At 40.4% G+C, this 22,855-nt stretch overlaps 1 protein-coding gene across 3 annotated transcripts in view; it reads left to right on the top strand.

Annotated features, from left to right (window-relative positions):
* Col14a1 (collagen type XIV alpha 1 chain) overlaps positions 1–22,855 on the top strand; it is a 220,025-nt gene that overhangs the window by 110,523 nt on the left and 86,647 nt on the right. For all 3 annotated transcript variants that reach the window (XM_055626634.1, XM_055626633.1, XM_055626635.1), the window contains exons 20-23: positions 2,862–2,991; positions 4,915–5,037; positions 7,381–7,530; positions 11,861–11,977. In XM_055626634.1, the coding sequence (XP_055482609.1) occupies positions 2,862–2,991; positions 4,915–5,037; positions 7,381–7,530; positions 11,861–11,977 (520 nt within the window). The remainder of the gene's footprint in view (positions 1–2,861; positions 2,992–4,914; positions 5,038–7,380; positions 7,531–11,860; positions 11,978–22,855) is intronic.

The raw sequence follows: 22,855 nt of genomic DNA, 5'->3' as shown, positions 1-22,855 counted from the left end.
ACACACACACACACACACACACACACACACACACACACACACACACAATGCTTACCCAGGGTAGATGGATGGCTAAGACATGCTATGAAAACAATGAAGAAAATGTGTCCCATTAATACACATGTTTTCTCTTACCATCGTTCCAAGTTTTCTTTCACTGATTATATTTGCATGGGCAAGACAGCACTCAAGTTGGAGAACTAAATACCAGAAAGCATTGTAAAACAAAAGGAGAGGAGAGCTAAATGTACCAGTTAGGGTATGTGAATTACTTTTGTACTTTTAGGCATAATCAAATCTACCAAACTTCAAAAAAATATTTGACATGTAAGAATGGCAGTCAATATTTCATAGGGACTGGCTTGCACAGTGATTTGTAACCCTGCAAGGTCCCAAGGACTGTGAGTTCAGTTTTGCTGTTAGAGCAGAGGTGTCTCTCTTACTTGTAAAATGTTACTTGGGATTCAGCATTCCATAAGCCTTTAGGTCATTGTCAACCACAGCCTAAATTCTGGCTGGTGGACATTGTCTAAAGAGGGACTACTTAAAGTGTCCCTTAGTCTCCTCCTACAGGGTGATTCCTGATATTAACATTAAGTTTTGGAAACCTTGACAGCCATTTAACATTGCTGCAACAATCCAAGAGTGTGATCACTTTTCTATCAGTTTAACTTGATTGTATTTGACACAAGTACTGGACAACAGTGAATTGGAATTAAAGCAATGCTACCAGCACCACCTTGAATTATCCTTCATCACTGGGTGAAAACCAGCCTAAACATGGAATTTTGTAAGAGGAGACACGACAAAGTGCATGGACTCTAGTTTCTTCTGCAGGTCACAGCTTGCTGTATGTGATCCAGACAGCTCTGATAGAGCCAGACAGAAAAGTTAAATGTTTGAAAAAATTAAAAACATGAAGCTCCCTCGTGGTGTTTGCATCCCACTTAATCACTAACATCTTTCATAGATTTGTCTTAAAAAATAAAAAGCGCCAGCTGCTATGACTTCAGCATTTGTTTTTAAGTAGGAGCTTCTATTAATATACATAATTTTATTCTCCTTTACTTAAATACGCAGATTCCAAACACTGAAATTTACATACCTTAGAGGGAATTTCCATTTTACTCTTGGAAATGAATATGGGGGGGGGGCAGGGAGTTTTGTTTTTCATACTTGTATGGCATAAACCCCAAAGGTTAAGCAAGGTCTAGATCGGATCTATGAGGTTTCAGTATGGCCCCTGTACTGGACCATGTGGGTCTGTTTCCCCATCTATAAAGTGACTGTGATCTCTCCCCCTTAAAAGGTTACTGCCATGATGAAACAACATACTGGATCCAGATTCTTCTAGTAGCACCTGGCACAAAACGTTTGGTGCTTAATGAGGGCTGTTGCTATAAACTATGGCAACTACTTTCTGGCGCGCAGTGGGAACCCTCCAGCGTGGCCACATTGCTCTACAGGATTCCACAGGCCATAGGCTTCTCAGTGTGAGACCTGACCTTATTTAAAGAGAATCTACATGGGTGGTTTGCGAGACGGCTTGGAACGAAAGCCTGGGCTCTGCTCCAGCGTTCTGTTGAAGAGAGACCCCCCCCTAAGGAAACTACCCTCATGGGGCAGTACAGGCCAGGGCATCTGCAGCTGTCTCGCAGCTCCTTCACGCCAGGCTCCCTAACTTTAGACTGAAGCAGAGCTGCTGTTTTTATAGCTGCCTTCCCAACATTCCCGCATGATGCGACCTGTGCATTCCAGAGCCCCTTTGTACGATGAGCAGAACTATGTCCACCTAATGCAGACTTTCTTTATCATAGACAAGGATATGCCATATGGAAGCTTAGCTGTAGCATAGCAATTGCCGCTTCTGGGTTCACCAAAAGGTTTTCTAGGACTTATTCCATGATGAATGGGTTCCTTCCTTCTGTCAGAAGGAGAAAGCATGGCCTCAGTCTGCTGGCATCTCACCCAGTCCTGGAATGGAAAAACCTCTCAGGCTGTCCTGGTCTTGTGACACATTTAAGCCCCCCTTGGGTCAGTTCCTACATCCTCACATTTTTTTCCAGTGATTATTAAGTTCCCAACAGCCCAGAGAAGTGCCAGCATTTAACTGCTGGAGCGCAGGCACAGTATTTGGTAGGGAACATGTGGTCCAGAGTCTTCTCGTAGGAACTGTAGAAATTGTACTGTGTGACGCGTGGCACATTGCACACCAGCTGGTGCTGGGTCCCCTTGCCTCTGGATTCCTTTTTCTGGCAGCTTTAGTGGCAGAGGAATAGTGGCTCCAGATGGAGGAAGACATCTCTTTTCAGATGCAAGAAAGCCGCAGCAATTTTTGAGTGTTGCTGTTAAATATGTTCCAATTCAAAAAACCTTGGCTCATGCTGCTTGATTCTGTTGCTCTTGGATGGCATCCATCCTTCTTTCTAATCAAAAGAATAAAATGTTGGGGTCAGGTTATCAGTGAGGAAGGAAGCGAGGGGAGGCTGGATTTGCAAGAGGATGCTCAACTCTTTTCAGAACAGATAAGCAGCAGTCTGGGTTGGAGAATGAACGCTTTAACCACAAACACCTGCTGGCTAACCAGGCGGACATTCTGTCTTCTCCATGAATGCTGAGAAGACATTGAGAGAAGATAGTATGTGGAGTTAATCCTCCTGTATTGGTGATTATAAAACCTAAGGTTTCTATGAGGGATATGACAGGAAGAAATGCTTTTGCATGAATGCCCTTCTCTTTCTCATCATGTGCAAAGCCTAGCTCACTTCTGACGCTTTCAAAAATGTCTATAGTGACACTTCCTTAATAGGTCAATGGGAATGAGGTCTTACAGGGTCATTGTACTTTGCCTTTCTGCACAGATTATGGTGCCAGGAATGCAGAACAATATCGTTTTGAAGACTCTAAATGCAGACACTGAATACAAAGTCACAGTGACCCCTATCTACACTGCCGGAGAAGGTGTCAGCGTCTCTGCTCCTGGAAAAACTTGTAAGTGAATCTTTGTCTCCTTGGACACTAATGGACCCATCATCCATGTTGAGTAAAGTACAGTGCAATGAATGGGCAAAATATTAGGGACCTGAAAATCTGTCAGAATCTGGACTCCACACCCATTAGCAGTGCAATTTGGATAAGCTGTTTAGCATCAGTGAGCTCCAGTTTTATTTTTTTGTGAAAGCTGAGACACACAACAGAACTGATCTTTTTTCTTTAACCTGTAACTCAAAATGATTCACCAAGGTGGAGTCCTCAGGGCCTTGACTTTACTCCACATTTCATGGGACCATGACAATCTATGCCTCTCCTGTTCTTTTTTTTTGTAGGCATAGTTTTATATTTTAAATAAATTTTTAGTTTTAGTTTTTAATAGTTTGATTTTTAAAAATAAACATATAACAAATGCTCTTTCTTCTTATTACATCCTAATGACAGTTTCCTTTCCCTTCCCTTTCCCCAGTTTCTTTTTTTTTTCTTTGTTTTAATTCTTTATTAATTACACTTTATTCACTTTGTATCCCCCTGTGGTTCTCTCCCTCCTCCCATCCTAATCCCTCCCTTCCTCTACCCTCTGCATGCATGCTCCTCCCCAAGTCTACTGATAGGGGAGGTCTTCTTTTCCTTCCTTCCGCCCTAGTCAATTAGGTCTCATCAGGAGTGGCTGCATCGTCTTCTTCTGTGGCCTGGTAATGCTGCTTCCCCCTCAGGGGGAGGTAATTAAAGAGCAAGCCAATCAGTTCATGTCAGAGACAGTCCCTGTTCCTATTACAATGGGACCCACTTGGATATTGAACTGCCCCGTTTCTTAACCCTACCTCCTCTCCCTACCAGACCCGCCATTCCCTCTGCCTCCCCTCAGACAGAAGCAGGACATTATTACAGTTCTGTAACACATGTGTAGGTTCATGTAATTATCACCACTACAGTAGAAAACAGGAAGCAATGCTATCTCTCCCCTAACTTTTCTCATGCTGGTAATACCCTTTGTAGTAGGGTCTTGTTCACTTCCCTAACCCCTGGGGGTTGCTTCATTAGTCAGCATTTTGTTGTTGTCATACACTGAGACAATCAACAAAAAAGAGGGAAGGATCAACCTACTGTTTGCCTGCCTGTGGAGCCTTCTGGGACCAGAGCATAGTGTAATCCTCATCAGAGAGACCAGAGAGACTCTATCCAGCAACTGACGGGAGCAAGGGCAGAGTCCTACAGCCAAATATCAGACGGAGTCCTGTGAATGAGGGGAGTTAAGGATCAGAGGAAGCAGAGGGGTCAGGGATACCACAAGAACAAGGCCCACAGGATCAAGTGACCGGGACTTATAGGAGCTCAAAGAGATCAGGGAGCCTGTAGGGCACTGACCTAGGAGCTCTGCGTATGTTATGGCTGAGTAGCTTGGTAGTCCTGTGGGAAGCCTAACAGTGGGAGCACAGTCTGACTGACTCTTGCCTGCTTGTGAGATCCTGTTCTCCTACTCTGTTGCCTCTTTTGACCTTGATGTGAGAATCTATGCCTGGTCTTAGTGGAGCTTGCTATGTCTTGTTTGGTTGATGTCCCTGGGAGCCTAATCTTGTCTGAAGGGGGGCAAAGGGAGGGTAGGTTAGGGGGCTACAGTGTGAATAAATTTTAATAAATAAAAAAAAAATAAATGAATTGAAAAGAGAACCATCATACTTTGAATGAGCCTCTGGATTTCAGATCAAACTCATTCATCACAAAACAATTTTTTTTTTACATTGTATTAAAAAAATAAAAAAAACACTCACAGACACAGACTCCCCACTGTAAACGGTATTGCTTTTTCACTTGCAAATGCGTTTACCTCTGTGGGAAATAACTTAGATTTGCTTGGCAGCAACAGGTCACCAAGAAGGAAACCTTACTGAACCCCTTACTCTCCCTCTTCTGTCTGCTCAGTGCCATCCTCTGGTCCTCAAAACTTAAGGGTCTCAGAAGAATGGTACAACCGGTTGCGCATTACGTGGGACCCGCCATCTGCCCCTGTGAAGGGCTATCGGATTGTCTACAAACCTGTGAGTGGTAAGTACCTCGCAGAACTGTGAGTAGGTATTTACAAACATTAGTTATACCTCAAAAATGTTACTCTACGTGTGCGTGTGCATGCGTACGCTTTCCTTCGTCATAGCATGCACGTGCAGATCTGAGGACAACTTGGAGAAGGCAGTTCTCTCCTTCCATCATGTGGGTTCCAGGGGTCAAACACAGGCAAAAGTCTGTGAAGCCATCGCATTGATACCAAGTATATTTTAAGATCATTTTGGGCATTGCTTCTATCAGTGTTTGATTTTATTTATTAAACAACTAAGAATTGTTTTTGTGTTTTTGAGAAGTTTTTTTTTTTTAAATATTGTTCTTGTTGGGCAGACATTATTAAAGGGATGAAATGATGACTTCGCAGACAAAACTAGATGGCATACCAATGAAGGGAATAGATTATGTATGTGGTGTGCATTCGCCTGACCTCATCTCATTCTAGGCATGGAATAAGTCTAAGGAAAGCTGGAGTCCCTAGGAGTAGAAGCGTTCGTAACTCAATGCATGTACAAGTACTAGACCTTTAAAATCTGTACATTTGATTTTTTTTCTTCTGTTCTTTCTTGGATAAGGTGAACAAATTCCATTGATAAACTTCTCTTTCTCTTCATTTTAAAAAGTATGTTGGGGGGTAAAACTCATCAAAATTGCTTTATGAGAAGATTCTCTTCTACCTCCAGATCATTGTATACTTTAAGTGTTTTTATTCTCTGACAATATTATACATGTATGCAATGTATCTTAATTATATCGATAACCAGCTTTTTCTTCCTGCTCTCTTTGGGTCCCCACTGTATTTCCTACATCATTATATTTTAAAGGCCGATGATCAGTTCAAACTGGGAATGTTTTACCCCAGGTAACAGGCTGTGAAGGTGAACTTGGGTAGCCATGCCCATAATAATTCTTCCTTTCTGACCTTCGCACTCCTATGGGATTTTTACAGGAGATATGTATTATAAATATCTAGACCTGACCTTCAGAACTCTGGTTATTCAGCAGACAGCCTCCACCGTTTAGTCTTAATTTGGCAGAAAAAAATAACAGTTAAAAGATATTTTTAGGGACCATGAAAATATGCTTTTTTTCTTCCTCAAAACTTCAGTGATCTCAATCTGTCTTGTGAGGCATTGATATTGTCCTTATTTCAATCTTCATTCTTACGCTTCTGCTAATTATCCAGGTGATATTGTCATCAGGTCTGTGTGACTACAGTAGATCCACTTCCAATTTCTCCAGGAAAATACCTTTATGAACCATGGAAATAAAATAGTGGGCATAGATAGTAGCCTGCTTCACACTGTCTCCCTCAGACTCATTACCAATTTTATTTCTTTTGTCTCTTTGCTCAAGGTCCAAGGTATATGCTAATTTGTAGACATCGTAATATAACATTTTCTGGATCTTGTGAAATATATGTATCATATTTTCTAAACACAAATAGCTTTTTTTGTATTAAACTCATGATTTTCAATTGCTATGGTTTGGCATCAGTAGAGATAGGCTTTACTGTCACACCTTGGGGTATGGCTGGTAGACACTGGTAACTATTGTTGAATTCACAGTACTTTCCTACATTAGAATAATTGTCCTTCCGTGTCTAGGATTTCAGTAGTATTGTTAACAGGTTTTCCAGGAGAGGCAACTATATATGATCATTCATGTTGGATTTTTATAGCATAGAAAAATAGCTACTGTTTCAACACATGCTTCCATAACCACATAAATGTGCTGTTAGAAGGGGATTTCTGAAAGAAAGTGATGAATGTTAAGGAATTATCTCTTAACTCAAAGCTCTTAAAGAGTAGAAGGAAAGACAGAAGGTATAAAATTAGAATAAGACTCAGCACAGAATGTTTTTGGAACTTAAGACTCCAGAGAGTTGAAGACAGGCTGGCAAAGATATAAAGGCCTCAAAATCCGGATGAGCTAAGGCCATGGCACAGAGTAAACGGAACTATGGTGGTGGCACCCGTACAGATATTCCTGTGACAAGGATATAGCTTTGTGCCATTGACATGTTCTGGGGACCAAGCAGACGTATAAGCAGAGAAAGTTGAGAAATAGGTCTTCAGCCAGGTAAGTGCTGACTGCTTCTTAAAGTGTAGAAGGCGGCGGGTGTAGTGAGTCACGCCAGAGTTTTGACTAAGTGCAAGGGATAAAACACTACTGGAAGGACCAAGATGTAGGCTCTAGAGACACATGAGACTAGGTTCTAGCCTCACTCTAGCTGTTAGCCTGCCAGGTAACCCTAGGCAACTGTCAAGTGTTGGTTGAGTATAATTTTCACTTGCATGTTGTGACTGTCGTTCGTATTGTCTCTTTCAGTTCCTGGTCAAACTCTGGAAACTTTCGTGGGTGCTGATGTTAACACCATTGTTATCACCAATCTCCTCAGTGGAACAGACTACAGCGTGAAGATATTTGCTTCCCAGGCCACAGGCTACGGCGATGCTCTGACTGGCCTCGTGAGAACATGTAAGGCTGGTTGATGTCTGCTCCCTTCAGCCCTGTCAGTGGCTCTGTGCTTGCGTCTCCCTGTGACTTGTCTCTCAACCCCATTCTCGGTGCAACCACTGGCTTGTCTTCCCTCCTCATTGCCCTTTCTGAATGGCATTTCGTGGACAGAAAGGTGTGGTGGTTTCTCAGGGCTGTCAAAGGCCTACTTGGCAGGCGGAGGCCAGCATCTGCTTTTCTAGTTGGCTTGATAATTGCAGATGGGATTTCCCTCTGGAAAGTCTGTTGGCACTTTTCAAATTAGGTGAGTTTTTCCAAGAAGCCTACAGTCTGACATGGCCAGTGCCAGTCAAATACTGGCTAAGGAGAAGTTTGCCTTTTCTCAAAGTATTGTTGCTCATCACTGATGCACACGAACACACATGTGCACATGCACTCCTGCATGCGAGCACACACACACATGCGCACACACACATACACACACATACATGTCATTCCACTCTAAGGACTTCTTATATTCTTTTGTGGATCTTCATGTTGGGATTTCTCATTGGCATGAGAACTCGTAGACACACATGGAATTGCGCAGTGCTTTCCAGCTTCCAATGGACGTGTTCCACCCTTCTGAAATGTGTTGTATACCTCCACATCATCTGTTGTATGCATTTCTTTAGAACAACTTATACTTTGGGAGGCAAGTACTTTAAAAAAGCATATATTTATGATAAACACAAGATTTTTTCCTTTTTCTAGAGAGTGGGGATGAGGTGACAGCATGCTGTACGTATAAAATACAGCTGTGTGCTCTCAGTGGCCTGAACCTCGTCCTTAAGACTTGCAGTAAGAGAATACTTGAAAGGAGACCTAACTGCATTAAGTGTTAGTGGTGGCCCAGGCTCCCAAGCCTTCTCAATTCTAAGATGAAGACAGCAACCATCCTACAACAAACTCTAGTGTAGATGAAGGAGCTAATATATGTGAAGTGCCAGTCGTATGGCAGGCTCTCCTTGAATGGCTGCTATTATTGTAATAATTGTGTTCTACTTGGCATGTTTCTGATCTTTGTCTCAAATTCAACCATTAGTCAGATAAACAATGTCATTGAAGAATTTGACTTCTGTAAGACAAGACTCCAGCTGCCTTGCCTTTCTTGTAGAGCCTGTCCTTTCAGGGAAGGAGGCTTCCTACATTTCCTTCTGTGAAATATCATGACATCATAAAGGTCAGATACTGAATTAACTCTATCTTTAAAAAAAAAAAAGTGGGTTTTGTCATTAGGTGGGGTGATACCTCAGCATTTAGAAGGCTGATACATGAGGAGGGTAGCCAGTATTGAGTTCAGGGTTAGCTGGGGCTACGTAAGATCTTATCTTAAAAAAATAATCATAAAACAGAACAAAAAATTTAAAAAGAAAACAAAGCCAGGTGTGGTGGTGCACACCTTTAATCTTGGCTCTCAGGAGACAAAAACAAAACAAAACAAAAAAACCAAAAAAACAAAACAATACCCATAAACACACACATGACAAAAATGTGTTCTTTGAGAATTTGAGAATTCTAGGATGCCTTTAGCTTTTGGTTCTGTCTACCCTTGACTGTTGAGGTGACGCTGTTTTACTAGTGTGGTCACTGAGTATGTTCTTCTGCTGTGCTGTGACAGCAACCCACAACCCTTTCCTTATGCCCGAGCTCCTGTGCACACCACACCTCCTTCCTCTGTCCTCTATCCTTCTGCTTCACCTTTATGTCTCTACCACGTGTTGTGTCTCCAGAGTAATTTTTATTGCCATCTTTTGTGTACTCATTTTCTCCCTCCATATTCTTTTATTCTTTTCCTATTTTCTCTCTTAGTAGGTATGTTGGACATGTCAAACATATTTTTAAAAAGGGAATATCAAATTGTTTTCTACTCTTACCCATTAAGTAAAAATTAAACAGTTTTTGCTTATTCTTTTTCTTCCAAGTAAAATACAGCCTCACACAATGACACATAAGTCAATGTTTTAAAAACAATTTTAGCACAATTGTTATAATTATTAACTTCCTTTTGTTGTGTGGGGAATGGAGTATTTCAATTGGCTTGAGGAAATGAGTCTTCCTACTCTGTTCCAACAGATAGGAGCAATTTAAAGATGTCAGTTATGATTAAGAAAGATAATTTTACTACCTTGAAAACAATACTTATGAAGTAATTTTATTTTATGAGTTAACTAAGAGAGAGAGTAACATAAGAGAAAAATCAAATGAAAAGAAGAGGTCATTTGGAAAAACAAATGTGAATCTGCTTTTGAATCTAAATGATAAATGCTTACCTTTGTATTGTCCTGAAGAAATCTTTCCGCTGCTTCCCAAAATGATCCTCCATGCAGTTGGCTTTTTTTTTTTTTTTTTTTTTTTTGTAATTTTTATTGTGAAAAGGTAATATAACATAGGGATCTCTAGAAATATATTGTTAGATCTAGATCATGTAGAAACAAAAGCAGACGTATGTGGCACACAGGAGTATTGAGGGTGCGGAAGGGGATCTATCTCAGCGTAAAAAGGGGCCTGAAGAGAGTAGGCAGAAATAGCAGGCATTCAGGCCCTTAGAGCCTGCTGCAGCAAACTTTCACTGAGGCAGCTTGTCTTGCAATTTATCCTTTGAGTCACGAATCAATAAAATTACAAAAACCACCTTGGTTATTGGTCTGGTGTTACCTTCTTAGTCTAATATAAAAGGGGTGCAGTGGTACCTTGAGGACTCAGTGGGACTGGAGAGTCTTACGTACGGGTTTCTCCATTTTTTTGTTTAGTTCAGCCCCATAATAACACTAGGCACTGTGCACCTTAAGGACAGTTAATGGGTAAACTGTTTCTGGTGTAAGCTATTGTTATTTATCGCATAATGTAGACATGTCTTTAGTAAAACTGACTACTACAAAAGGACACAGAAGTTAAAGCTGTCCCCTGCTTCTGTGTCAAAAGAAAGTATACAGTGATTGCTGAGCTGCAAGGCATTCTTTGCCCATCCTCAAATTGGGCTGGTAACACTTCGTAGGGAAAATTTGGAAGTTACTCTCCACTTGGAAACAAATGGTTGAGTTTTTTAAAAGCGCCTTCATTTCTTTCTGCTTCCTTTGTCTCCCCTGCAAACTTGAGAGAGACCTCACATTGTGATTCTAACAACAACAAAGGAACACCCCTTCCTGGAGTTGACAGGGAATTTCTTCCTATGTTTTTTTATTTTGCTATTTTGGGCCTACCTGCCAAGGCCATAGTACAGCCTCCTGTATTCATACTAACCCAAATAAAGTATCCACATTTCATCTGTGAGCTATGTAGATCCACCGAGTGGCATTCTAAGGTAAAGGAATCCAAGGGGGTTAAATAATTTCTTACACATGTAGATTCTACATTTTAAAGTTTCAAAAAATGGTTCATTTTGATTCAATTGTCTTCTGTTTTGTTTTTATATTGATTGACTATTTTAATTACTGCATGTATTTGTATGGTACATTGTGGTTTCCAGTACTTGCATACATCATGACAAGGTCTAATTGGGATAATTAGCATATTTTACCTTCAATGTTTGTCTTTTTTTTTTTTTTTTTTTTTTTTGTGCTGAGACTATTGAAAAATCTGCTATTCCTTTGATTTCAAAACCTACAGTGCCTTGTTATAAGCTGCAGCAGGCCCATTGTGTGATAGGCTCACGGTTTGAAAGGACACTTGGCTTCATTCCTCTCTTAGAATGACAAAGGAGCCTCCCTCTGTCATCTCCCAGCTTACCAAGTGTCCCAAGTTCCTGGCAGCAACCCCTTTTCTCTAATTCTCTGAGATCACAATGGAATATCTATTGTTATTTAAAATATCGAATCCTGTGTTTTGCAACAAAATGTAAGAGCCTAGATGACATTGAGACAATACCCTGACACAAAAGGACAAACGTCACAAAGCCTTTTTCACACAGTGCTATGAAGCCAGTTTTTGTGAAGCCGCTTTTGTTTGTGTAATTTATATCATGGCTCCTTACAGGCTGTATTACTTTGTATTGCATGGTCATTGTGGAACAGGTAACACACACATAATAAATAGGAAAATTACACATCACCCATCACTTCCCTACTCATTGAATCTTAACTTTTTCCTATGAGTTTGTGTCTTTTCATTTATAAACACGAGACAGTCTGCTTCAAAGATCTTATTTTGCATAAATTTGTTTAAATCATAAAATAATTATCTTTTGTTCTTCAACTTTTCCCATTTTGAGTCTAAAGCTCCGAATGAGAATTTTAGCATAAGTTACTTCCAGAACTGGGTACAATTTGTGGCGTTGTCTGCAGTGTGACATAGTTTTGTTGTTTTATTACAGTGTCCTTGGGTGTGACAGATCTTCAAGCCAATCAGGTTGAAATGACAAGCTTGTGTACTCGGTGGCAAATACATCGCCATGCCACAGCCTACAGGATAGTTCTGGAATCCCTTCAGGGTAAGTACAGTTTTGTGAAGTACTGGGATGCTTGAGTCTGTGCAAATCATTGTGGACAAGTCCCATCAGACCAGAGCCCTCTTCTGGAAACTGCGTGCTCAGGTCTCAGAGGTGTAACAAGTGACCTCAGACTTGTTACTTTAAACATATAACCTGTTTTCCCTGAACAAGTAATCTTGTGTTCCTCCATTAAAAAAAAAAAAAGGAAAGCAGAAGGAACACTTTTTTTTTACATTAAAAATAAAGAAATAGTTTTGACTCAGCCATAAAGGAGAAAATATGGTTTAATGGAGTACTGTGATCATTTGGAAACACAGCTATAGACAAGGAGCTTCAGTAAAAGAAACATTCTAGGAGAATTTCCTGTCAGCCCCAGCCAAGAGAGTGTCTCCACAGACTTATGCCACCATGCCCTTGATTCTCTGTGTGCAGTGTAAGCCTGATATTGTCTACATACACAGGAGAAGTTTAAAATAGATTAAGCAATGAGGACAAGAAAAACTTTTTTAAAAGATATGAATTCTGTGGTTGTGTGAAATATGAGTTATGGATAGTTAAGCCAAAGGAAATGAAAGATATGAGTGGAGGAACAACTTCAGAATTTGAGTTATATTTCACATCTCTTTATGATCATATTTCATATTGATTGGCATTTGTTTGGCTTAAAGACACTAAGCTTAATAATCACACTCCCAGACTGTCCCATGATAATTTTAGCTTTATATGTGGTTTAAGAACTTATGAAGAAAGTGTATGTTTCTGTTACTATATTTTGGAAAAAAAATTTAATCATTTGCATTGACAAAAATACATAATGAAAATTAGCTTAATCAATAGAAATCAAGATTTTTAACACAATATGTTTGCAGAGAAGCATTGAGGTTCTTTATCAGAAGATATGGTTAGTGCGTATTACTGCTGTTGATCTGGTAATCCCAAACCAAAGAGAGTTCTTCTTTAAGCAAGACCCTTGGGGGTTACACATTGCGCCAAAATGAATGAGTCTTTCATGCACCCTCAGAATTATTTTCAGGCTGCATGAAACCTTTCAAATGAAGCACTATAGTCTTAAACTGTACACATGTATTATTTCATTTACTTCCCATCAACATTTGCAGGAGAGGGATTCAGGAGTTGAATTAGCTCATTTGCCTCTCATCCAATGGTATTTAGTGGAGGGGGATGCGGAGGTGGCTGTAGAGAAGGCAGCTGTGGCTGTAGATGGTTTAACTGGTAGAATTTACTTCAAAGAATGGGTTTCTCCTTCAGAGAAGGAAGAATAGGGTTGAGCACCTTCATCTTACAGAGAAATGTGATTGCTGCTCTGATGCATTGTCTGTTAAGGACTTGTGGTAAGATGCCCATCATTCCAGTGTGAGGCTGAGACCCAGGATTTGACCATGTAACATACGTCATTGGTTATGTAACTGCCTCTGCAGAAATCTATCTCCCTGTGCCCCAGCCAGAGGAGCTATCAGGGACACGTGGTTCCCGAGTCCTCCTTGTGTTAGAGAAAAGTTTCATGGTAGGTCAACTTTTGATGAATGCCTGAGTCAAATTTATTGATGAATGAGTAGGCATTAGTTTTTCTTCATATATTTCTCATGGTCTGATCAGACACACCTTTATTTCGAGGTGAAGTCAGTAGAGCTGTCCCTGCTGTCACCTCAGATTCTCGACAGCTTTCTTCTCTGAGCTTCAGTTTCTTCAAAATTTACCTCACTTGAAATTATTCACTGTGACAGTTACCCACACATTTCCACAGATTCAAACTATGCAGGCGGCACCATTCCAATTGTTTATTGCATTTGTAGAAACCTAAATAAAGGGAGGTAAGTAAAGAGACCAGTTTATTGGCTCATATATTGAGAGGCTTAGACAGACCTGACTTTAGGCACATCTGGGTCTAGGTGTTTGAAAAATCCTTGAGATGGAGTCTGGCTCCCTCCTCCTCTGCTTTTCACTCTCAGCCAGGCTTTGCTCCATCTGATCCAGTGTGACATCCTTCCAGTTTCTAGCTTCCTAGGTGTGGTTAGAAGAGTTTTCTTTTTCAGTATTTCCAACTGAAGTCCAGAACCTGAGTCACACTGGCCTGGTTTGATCACATGCCCCTAAATCTGTCATTGAGTATACAGGAATGAAGCAAACAGACTGGACCTGCTTGCTTTTCCTGACTGTCTGGTGGCAATGGCCAGGAGCAGCAGGGTGGTATTTAATGCTGTCCAGATTGTAAGTATCAAGAGAGGAAGGGATGGATCCAAAGAAGGAAGGATGGGATTCAAGGTTGCCAAACACAACCAGTCTGCTTGTGCAAACATTAGGACATTTTTATGGCTCGGAGAGGGAAAAAGAGCACCAGAAGGACAAGGCTCATCCGGGAAAAGACTGAAATACAACTTGTCGGTTATCCATTTACCAAATTCAGGCTTTGGTTAATTTGGGTTTTGCTAACTCAGACTCTCCCTTCCCCTCTTCTCTTTCTCCCTCTCTCCCTGTCTGCCGGTCTTTCCCCATCTGTTTTCGAGCTGGTGTGGTAGCTTGTATATAGCATTTCTCTTTGAGTTCATGTCCTAAAAGCCCAGACAATGTGTCTTCTTGGTAACTCACATAACATGGTGAATTCTTGTAGACTGCTTAGGAAAGAGTTCAGAGGGTGCATCCCCCTTCTTCCCTTTTTAGGTGTGAGATGCCAATTGTGTGATAGCATCTATTATCAGAGCACTGTGTTGGAACAGCTAACTTACCAAGGGCCAAGGCTCAAAAGAAAGATTACATGGAGCCTGTTTCAAAATCAAACTGGCTCAGAGGCATGATGATTGGGGATAAGGTTTTTGAGAGACCCGGGGAAAGAAAGTATTTATGTTACAGAATTCTTACTCCATCCTTGTCCTAATACTGAATAGCCTGTGTATGTAGCTCTCAGCAGCCACCCAAGGCACCATTTTGGGAATCAAGGTGGTGATGTCATTATCAATGTGATTACAATCTAGAGTATGTAGATCCTTCGAAATAAATACACAAAGACAGACCATTTTACCCTGTTTCAAGAAAGTAAACGGAATTAACTTTCTCCCTTGGGTAGAGGGATCAAAAGGGTTAGTTATCGTTCAATCAGTTTAGATCTTGTTTTCCTTTAAGGCAAAGCCATTAGACTCGAATCACACATGCCAAAAGCAACACATGTATACTCTAACTCATGGAACCCCTCTTTGTTAGTTTTGGGAGTCAACTAATACTATTTGCCATTAATTTTGACATGCCCATTCCAATTTTCCAAGGGTTTATGGATTTATTTTTTTTCTTGCAGTTAAGCCCATTATTATCCTATTTTCAAGGGTCTTTAAGAAGTACATGTGTATCCTTGGGAATTAGGAAATGGCAGAGATGATTCCCCAGGGAATCCCTGGAAAGCTTTTGCAGTTATAGATTTTTATCCATGCATAGGATTCAGGAAATAGTTGCGTTATGGGGAGCTTACAGAGACTTCCAGGCAGTTGCAAAGGATCCTAGGGGCTCAGAAAGAAACAGTATCAGGGTGTGTGGCTCTGAGCTTTGGAACCACAGAATGAATGAACTTAGCTATTAGCAAAGCCAAGCACTGAGTTTACCAAGTCTATTTCTTCCATGGTAAATTATAATCTTACAAAACGATAACCATCTTTAAATTTAAGTGTTATTGCCCCAGGGGGAGGTTGTGTGGAGATCATAGAGAAGTTTTGTAGAGTTGGTTCTCTCTTTCCACGTTTAAGTGAGTTCTAGGGATCAAACACAGGTCAATAGGCGTGTAAGGCAAACATCTTTACCAGCTTAGCCTTCTTGCTGGCCCAGAAACAATGCTTTTTACTTCATCATTACATAAGATGTCTGAGAAATAACCAAGGTAGACACATATTTAGTTATGAACAAATATTTGACTTTATTTTTTTGGATGCTGAGTATGAACTCCAGGCCTCTCACACGCTAGAGAAGCCCTGAGCATATTCTCAGCCCTGTGCAAATATATTAATAAATATTACTTTATAAAGTTCACTTCTGAAAATTCTTTAATGCTCACAATATACAAAAATGAATTTCAAATGTAATTTACCAAGTAGCTTTTATTTAAAGGTCAAGAATACTCCTTAGACAAAATTCAAAATAATGTTTTTTTATGATACATAGGTATTGATTTATATTGAAATATAAGATCAAAGTTTGTCTGGGTGTAATACTTTCTAAAAGACAAAAGTTCTCTTTTGTTTTAACTTAATAGATTTGTTTTTATATTTTATATATGCCATTTAAAAAATAAACTTCCAAAGTGGTATCTTTGGAGAAATAGATGGTACTTATTAACCATTAAACAAAGTATATAATATATTGAATCCGTGAAGCCTTTTACAGCAGTTTCTAAATTCCTAGTAGTTATAAGATTTTGATTAAGCATATGCAATTTTAGTTGGAGAAATGGCTCAGCAGTAAGAGTACTTGCTGCTCTTGCGGAGGACTTGCGATGTAGTTTAGTTCTTAATACCCTTGTCAGGTGGCTCATAATATCTTGTAACTCTAGCTCTTAGAGATACATCATGTTTTTCTGGCCTCCTCAAGCACCCCCCTCCATATGACATACTGTAAAACAGATACACATATACATAAAATGTTTAAAAAGCTTTAGGAAAAAACAATGACAGTATTTATGAAATAGAATCTAGAATTAATCCCAAGAGGAGTTTTTAAAATTTAATTTTATTATATATTTATTTATTACAATTTATTCACTTTGTATCTTCTCTGTGGTCCCCTCCCTCATCTCCTCCTAGTCTCACCCACCCTCTCTGTTCTTCTCCTATGCCCTTTCCTAGTCCACTGATAAGAGAGGACCTCCTCACCTTCTATCCGACCCTAGCTTATCAGGTATCATCAAGGCTGGCTACATCATCTTCCTCTGTGGCCTGGCAAGGTTGCACCCCCCAGGGGGAAATGATCAAAGAGCCAGCCACTGAGTTCTTGTCAGAGATAGTCTCTGTTCCCGTTACTAGGGAACCCACTTGGAAACTGAGCAGCCAATGGGCTTCCTTTTTAACAGAGATCTAGGTCCTTTCCATGCATGGTCCTTAGTTGGAGTATCGGTCTCTGCAGACCCCCCTAGGCCCAGGTATTTTGGCTCTGTTGTTTTCCTTTTGGAGTTCCTCTCCCCGCTAGGTCTTTCAATCTCCCTCTCATTACATAATGATTCTGGCATTCTGCCCAAAGTTTGCTTATGAGTTTCAGTATCTCCTACAATACCCTGGTGGTAGAGTCTTTCAGAGGTCCTCTATGGAAGGCTCCTGTTAAGAAAGGGGAACCTCCGTTGATGGACATCTGGGTTGTTTCCAAGTTCTGGCTATTACAAATAAAGCTGCTACGAACATGGTTGAACAAATGTCCTTGTTGTGTACTTGAGCAAATTTTGGGTATATACCTAGGAGTGGTATAGCTGGGTCTTGAGGTAGCACTACTCCTAGTTGTCTGGAAAGCGCCAGATTGACTTCCAAAGTGGTTGAACCAGTTTACATTCCCACCAGCAATGGAGGAGGGTTCCTTTTTCTCCACAACCTCTCCAGCATGTGCTATCACTTGAGTTTTTCATCTTGGCCATTCTGATGGGTGTAAGGTGAAATCTCAGGGTCGTTTTGATTTGCATTTCCCTAATGGCTAATGAGCTTGAGCATTTCTTTAAGTGTTTCTCTGCCATTCGATGTTCCTCTTTCGAGAATTCTCTGTTTAGCTCTGTTCCCCATTTTTTAAGTGGATTACTTGGTTTGCTGCTTTTCTGCTTCTTTAGTTCTTTATATATACTGGATATTAGCCCTCTGTCAGATAAAGGGTTGGTGAAGATTCTTTCCCAATCTGTAGGCTGTCTATTTGTTTTGATGACAGTGTCTTTTGCTTTACAGAAGCTTTTCAGTTTCATGAGGTCCCATTTATTGATTGTTGCTCTTAGAGCCTGTGCTGTTGGTGTTCTGTTCAGGAAGTTGTCTCCTGTGCCAAGGAGTTCTAGGCTGTTTCCCACTTTTTTTCCCAACTGATTTAGAGTATCTGGTTTTATGTTGAGGTCCTTGATCCACTTGGACTTTAGTTTTGTGCAGGGTGATAAATACAAATCTATTTTCATTTTTCTGCAAGTAGACATCCAGTTGGTCCAGCACCATTTGTTGAAGATGCTGTCTTTTTTCCATTGAATGGATTTGGCTTCTTTGTCAAATATTGAGTATTCATAGGTGTGTGGGTTTATTTCTGGGTCTTCTATGCGATTCCATTGATCCTCCTTTCTGTTTCTATGCCAATACCATGCAGTTTTTATTACTGTTGCCCTGTAGTACAGCTTGAGATCGGGAATGGAGATACCTCCAGATGATCTGTTGTTGTACAGGATCGTTTTGGAGATTCTGGGTGTTTTGTTTCTCCATATGAAGCTGAGAATCTTTTTTTCAAGGTCTGTAAAGAATTGAGTTGGTATTTTGATGGGAATTGCATTGAATCTGTAGATTGCTTTTGGCAGGATGGCCATTTTCACAATGTTAATCCTACCAATCCATGAGCACGGGAGATCTTTCCATCTTCTGAGATCTTCTTCAATTTCTTTCTTCAAAGACTTGAAGTTTTTCTCAAACAGGTCTTTTACTTGCTTGGTTAGAGTCACACCAAGGTACTTTATGTTATTAGTGGCTATTGTGAAGGGTGTTGTTTCCCTAATTTCTTTCTCAGCCTTTTTGTCTTTGGTATACAAGAGGGCTTCTGCTTTTTTTGAGTTGATTTTGTATCCTGCCACTTTGCTGAAGGTGTTACAGAAATTGTGGTATTTTTACACAATGGAATACTACTCAGCAATCAAAAAGGAGGAAATCATGAAATTTGCAGGCAAGTGGTGGGATCTAGAAAAGATCATTCTGAGTGAAGTATCCCAGAAGGAGAAAGACAAACTTGGTATATACTCGCTTATATAGACCTACAAGATATGATAAACATAATGAAATCTACACACCTAAAGAAGATAATCAAGAAAGTGGACACAGGCGAAGGTGATTAATCCTCATTTAGAAAGACAAATGGGATGTGCATTGAACTTATGACAGGAGTCTATCACAAAAGGCATCTGAAAGACTCTACCTAGCAGTGTTTCAAAGCAGACACTAAGACTCATAACCAAACCCTCGGCAGAGTGCAGGGAATCATATGAAAGAAGGGAACTTAGTATGATATGGAAAGGATAGGAGCTGTTCAAGGACCAAATATATCCGGGCACAGGGTCTTTTCTGAGACTGACACTCAACCAAGGACCATCTATGGATATAACCTAGAACTTCTGCTCAGATGTGGCCCGTGGTAGCTCAGTAACCAAGTAGTTTTCCAAAGTAAGGGGAACACGGACTATTTCTAACAGGATCTCAAAGGCAGGCTGTTTGATTCCCCCCCCCCCCAGGGGAGGAGCAGTACTGTTAGGCTACAGAGGAGGACTTTGCAGCCAGCCCTAAAGATACCTGATAAAACAGGGTCAAATGAAAGGGGAGGAGGTCCTCCCCTATCAGTGGACTTGGAAAGGGGCAGGGAGGAGACCAGGGAGGGAGTGTGGGGTTGGGGAGGGAATGAGGGAGCGGGATACAGCTGGGACACAGAGTTAACAAAATGTAACTAAAAAGAAAAATAAAATTAAAAAAAAAAAAAAAAAGAAAGGGGAACCTTCATCCATTGCTGGTGGGAATGTAACCTGTACAATCGCTTTGGAAATCAATCTAGTGCTTTCTCAGAAAATTAGGACTAGTGCTTCCTCAAGATCCAGTTATACCACTCCTAGGCATATACCCAAAAGATGCCCCACCATTCAATAAGGATACTTGCTCAGCTTTATTTGTAATATCAGTTTTATTTGTAATAGTCAGAATCTGGAAAAACCTAGATATTCCTCAACAGAGGAATGGATACAGAAATTGTGGTACAGTTACACAATGGAATATTACTCAGCAATTAAAAACAAGAAAATCATGAAATTTGCAGGCAAATGGTGGGAACTAGAAAAGCTCATCTTGAGTGAGCTATGCCAGAAGAAGAAAAACACATATGATATATACTCATTTATAAGTGGATATTAGCCATATAAAATAGGATAAACATACTAAAATCTATCGTCCTAATGAAGTTAAACAACAAGGAGGACTCTAGGGAAGATGCTTAATCCTCATTCAGAAGGGTAAACAGGATAGACATTGGAAGCAGGAGAAGCCAAAAGGAGTTTTTAAAATTACATTTTATTTGCGTATTTGGTGGTGAGGGATGGGGAACATACCCAGGCCACAGCAAGTGTGGAAGAACATTTGTACGAGCTGGTTCTATTCTTCTTCTACCGTGTGGGTTCCAAGGATCAAACTCAATTCCTTGGATTTGGCGGGAAACACCTTTATCCACAGAGCCACCTTGCTGGCCCCTGGAGGGAAATTTTAATAGTTGTATTTGTAGCAGGAGTGATTCTTCTGTCCAGCCAGTTGTCTATTATGCCAAAAAATAAATCTTATGACTAATTCTGAAACTTTTCCGTAATTAACCCCCCCAAAAGCTAACACTGACTTGTGAGGCCCCCCTTCCCTGGCCTCTAGCTGGTGAGTGTTCTGCAACTCTCAGAATGTTTTACTTTGAGGGGTGAAGTCTTTAATTTACATCATTTTATGGTGTAGTAGTATACAGTAAAGTGATACCCTCAGAGACCCAAACTTTTTTTTAATATTTTTTATTTTTTTATATTAATCACAGGTTATTTACTTTGTATCCCAACTGTAGCCCCCTCCCTCTTTCCTTCCCAATCCCACTCTCCCTCCCTCATCTCCTCCCTGCCCCTTTCCAAGTCCACTGATTGGGGAGGACCTCCTTCCCTTCCATCTGACCTTAGCTTATCAGGTATCTTCAGGACTGGCTTCAATGTCCTCCTCTGTGGCCTAGCAAGGCTGCTCCTCCCTTGGGGGGAGGAGGGGGAGGTCAAAGAGCCTGCCATTGAGTTCATGAGACCCAAACTTTTAAATCCCAGTTTCGGTTTTGTGGCTGAGCTAGGGACTGTAGCAAATTGTTAATGTTTCTGGCCTCCACTTTTTTATCTTTAGATTGAGGATAATTATAAACCATATAAGAATAGAATGGGTTGAATACATAAAAATCTGTATGGTAGCTCTTGGCACATGATAAGCATTCATTAATTTTTTTTTTTTTTTTTGCTATTGACATTTGTGGTGGTGGTTATCAACACAGCAAACATGGAAACTGGAATAAAATAGGCTGTCAATACTGTCAATAAATGATGAAGAAGGTTAATCCAACTTCTCTGGTTGTAGACCACAGGGCCAGCACTAATCCTTCCAGGAAGGTATAACAATTTTACATGGGTATGGGAGAAGAGAAGAGGACCAATGGTTACTCCTCCAATGTTCTTTGTGCCTCCAACATGGCGAAGACAGCTGTGACGATGCACAGCTGGCTGTATGTGACACAACTGCGTGATAGAACTAAATAGAACCTGATTTCCACTTACTGGGAGACAATACTCCTTCCAGTGTCTGTGTCCTTAAACCACTTATGTATTATGCCCTGTTTCTTTTTAAAACAAGGTTAAAAAAAAAACCACAAAAGTGTTTTCATAGTGCAAGCAGGGAGTTTAGAAAGGGCACACTAAGCTTGCTGAGTCTCCTTGATCGAAAGACATCACAGGTGTCAGTTAAAATAGATAAATAAATAAAAGGCTGGAAGCCTGACAGTCATGGCATATGCTTTTAATCTCAATACTTGGGAGGCAGAGGCAGGTAGATCTTTGTGAGTTTGAGGCCAGCCTGATCTACAGAGTGAGTTGCAGGACAGCCACGGCTACCCAAGAAACCCTGTCTCAAAAAAAACAAGCAACAACAAAACAAATCAAGGCTGGGTATGATAATGTTGCTCAGGGATAGAATCCTCTCTAATTCTGCACAAGGGCCACGGTTCAATCTCTAACACATTATAAAATTGGCTGTTATTCCACATATCTCTTATGCCATCAGAAGGTGGAGGCAGGAGGATCAGAAATTCAAGGTTATTTTTAGCTACATAATGAGTTCAGGGCCAAACTAAGCTTGAGGGAGAGAGTAATGAGAGACAATGAAAAGTCTTTAGAGGGAACAAGGAAGAAAAAAAAAAAAGAGGGGGATGAAATACATGTGACATGAAAGCAAAAGGAGGTTGTTTGAGGAGATGAAGGGGGCCACAAGAAGAAGGGAAGGACAATAAGAAAGGGGAGTCACATATGCATGAAAATGCTGTAATGAAACCCATTACTTTGTACCTAAAATATTAATAAAAAAAAATCGTGACTGACAGAGAAGGCACTGGGCTCTCTGGGACTCCCCCTTTGTCCTGGTAATGCCTCAAGCTGTTGTGCATGTTTCTTTGAGAAGAGATTCCAATTGCAGTGTCTTCAATTGTTGTTTAGAAGGCCATCCGGTTGGATGATTTGTTTTTTAAATTTTTTGAGACAGGGTTTCTCTGTATAGCCTTGGCTGTCCTAGACTTGCTTCGTCGACCACGCTGGCCTCAAACTCACAGAGATCCACCTGCCTCTCTCTCTCAGAGTACTGGGATTACAGGCATGGGCCACAGTGCCTGGCCTGTTGAATGATTTTAAATTGTATGGAGGTAAAGCTCACTTTTTTTTTTTTTTTTTTTTTTTTTGCTGTCAGTTTGTGATGATGTGACTGTGTTCTGGTGAATCAAGCTGAATAAAAGGGAGTTTAGTGTAACAGACTAAGTCAGGATGTATGCATATGAGTACGTGTAGTAATAGTTCTTTGTTCAGCAAAGGCTTGATCTTGGCAGTTTTTAAATAATAAGCCTTATTTTTGTTCACAT

The sequence above is a fragment of the Psammomys obesus genome, unplaced genomic scaffold (assembly GCF_907164565.1).
Source record: "Psammomys obesus unplaced genomic scaffold, mPsaObe1.curated_primary_1811, whole genome shotgun sequence".
Lineage (NCBI taxonomy): Eukaryota > Metazoa > Chordata > Mammalia > Rodentia > Muridae > Psammomys > Psammomys obesus.
This window is presented reverse-complemented; position numbering and strand designations above follow the sequence as displayed.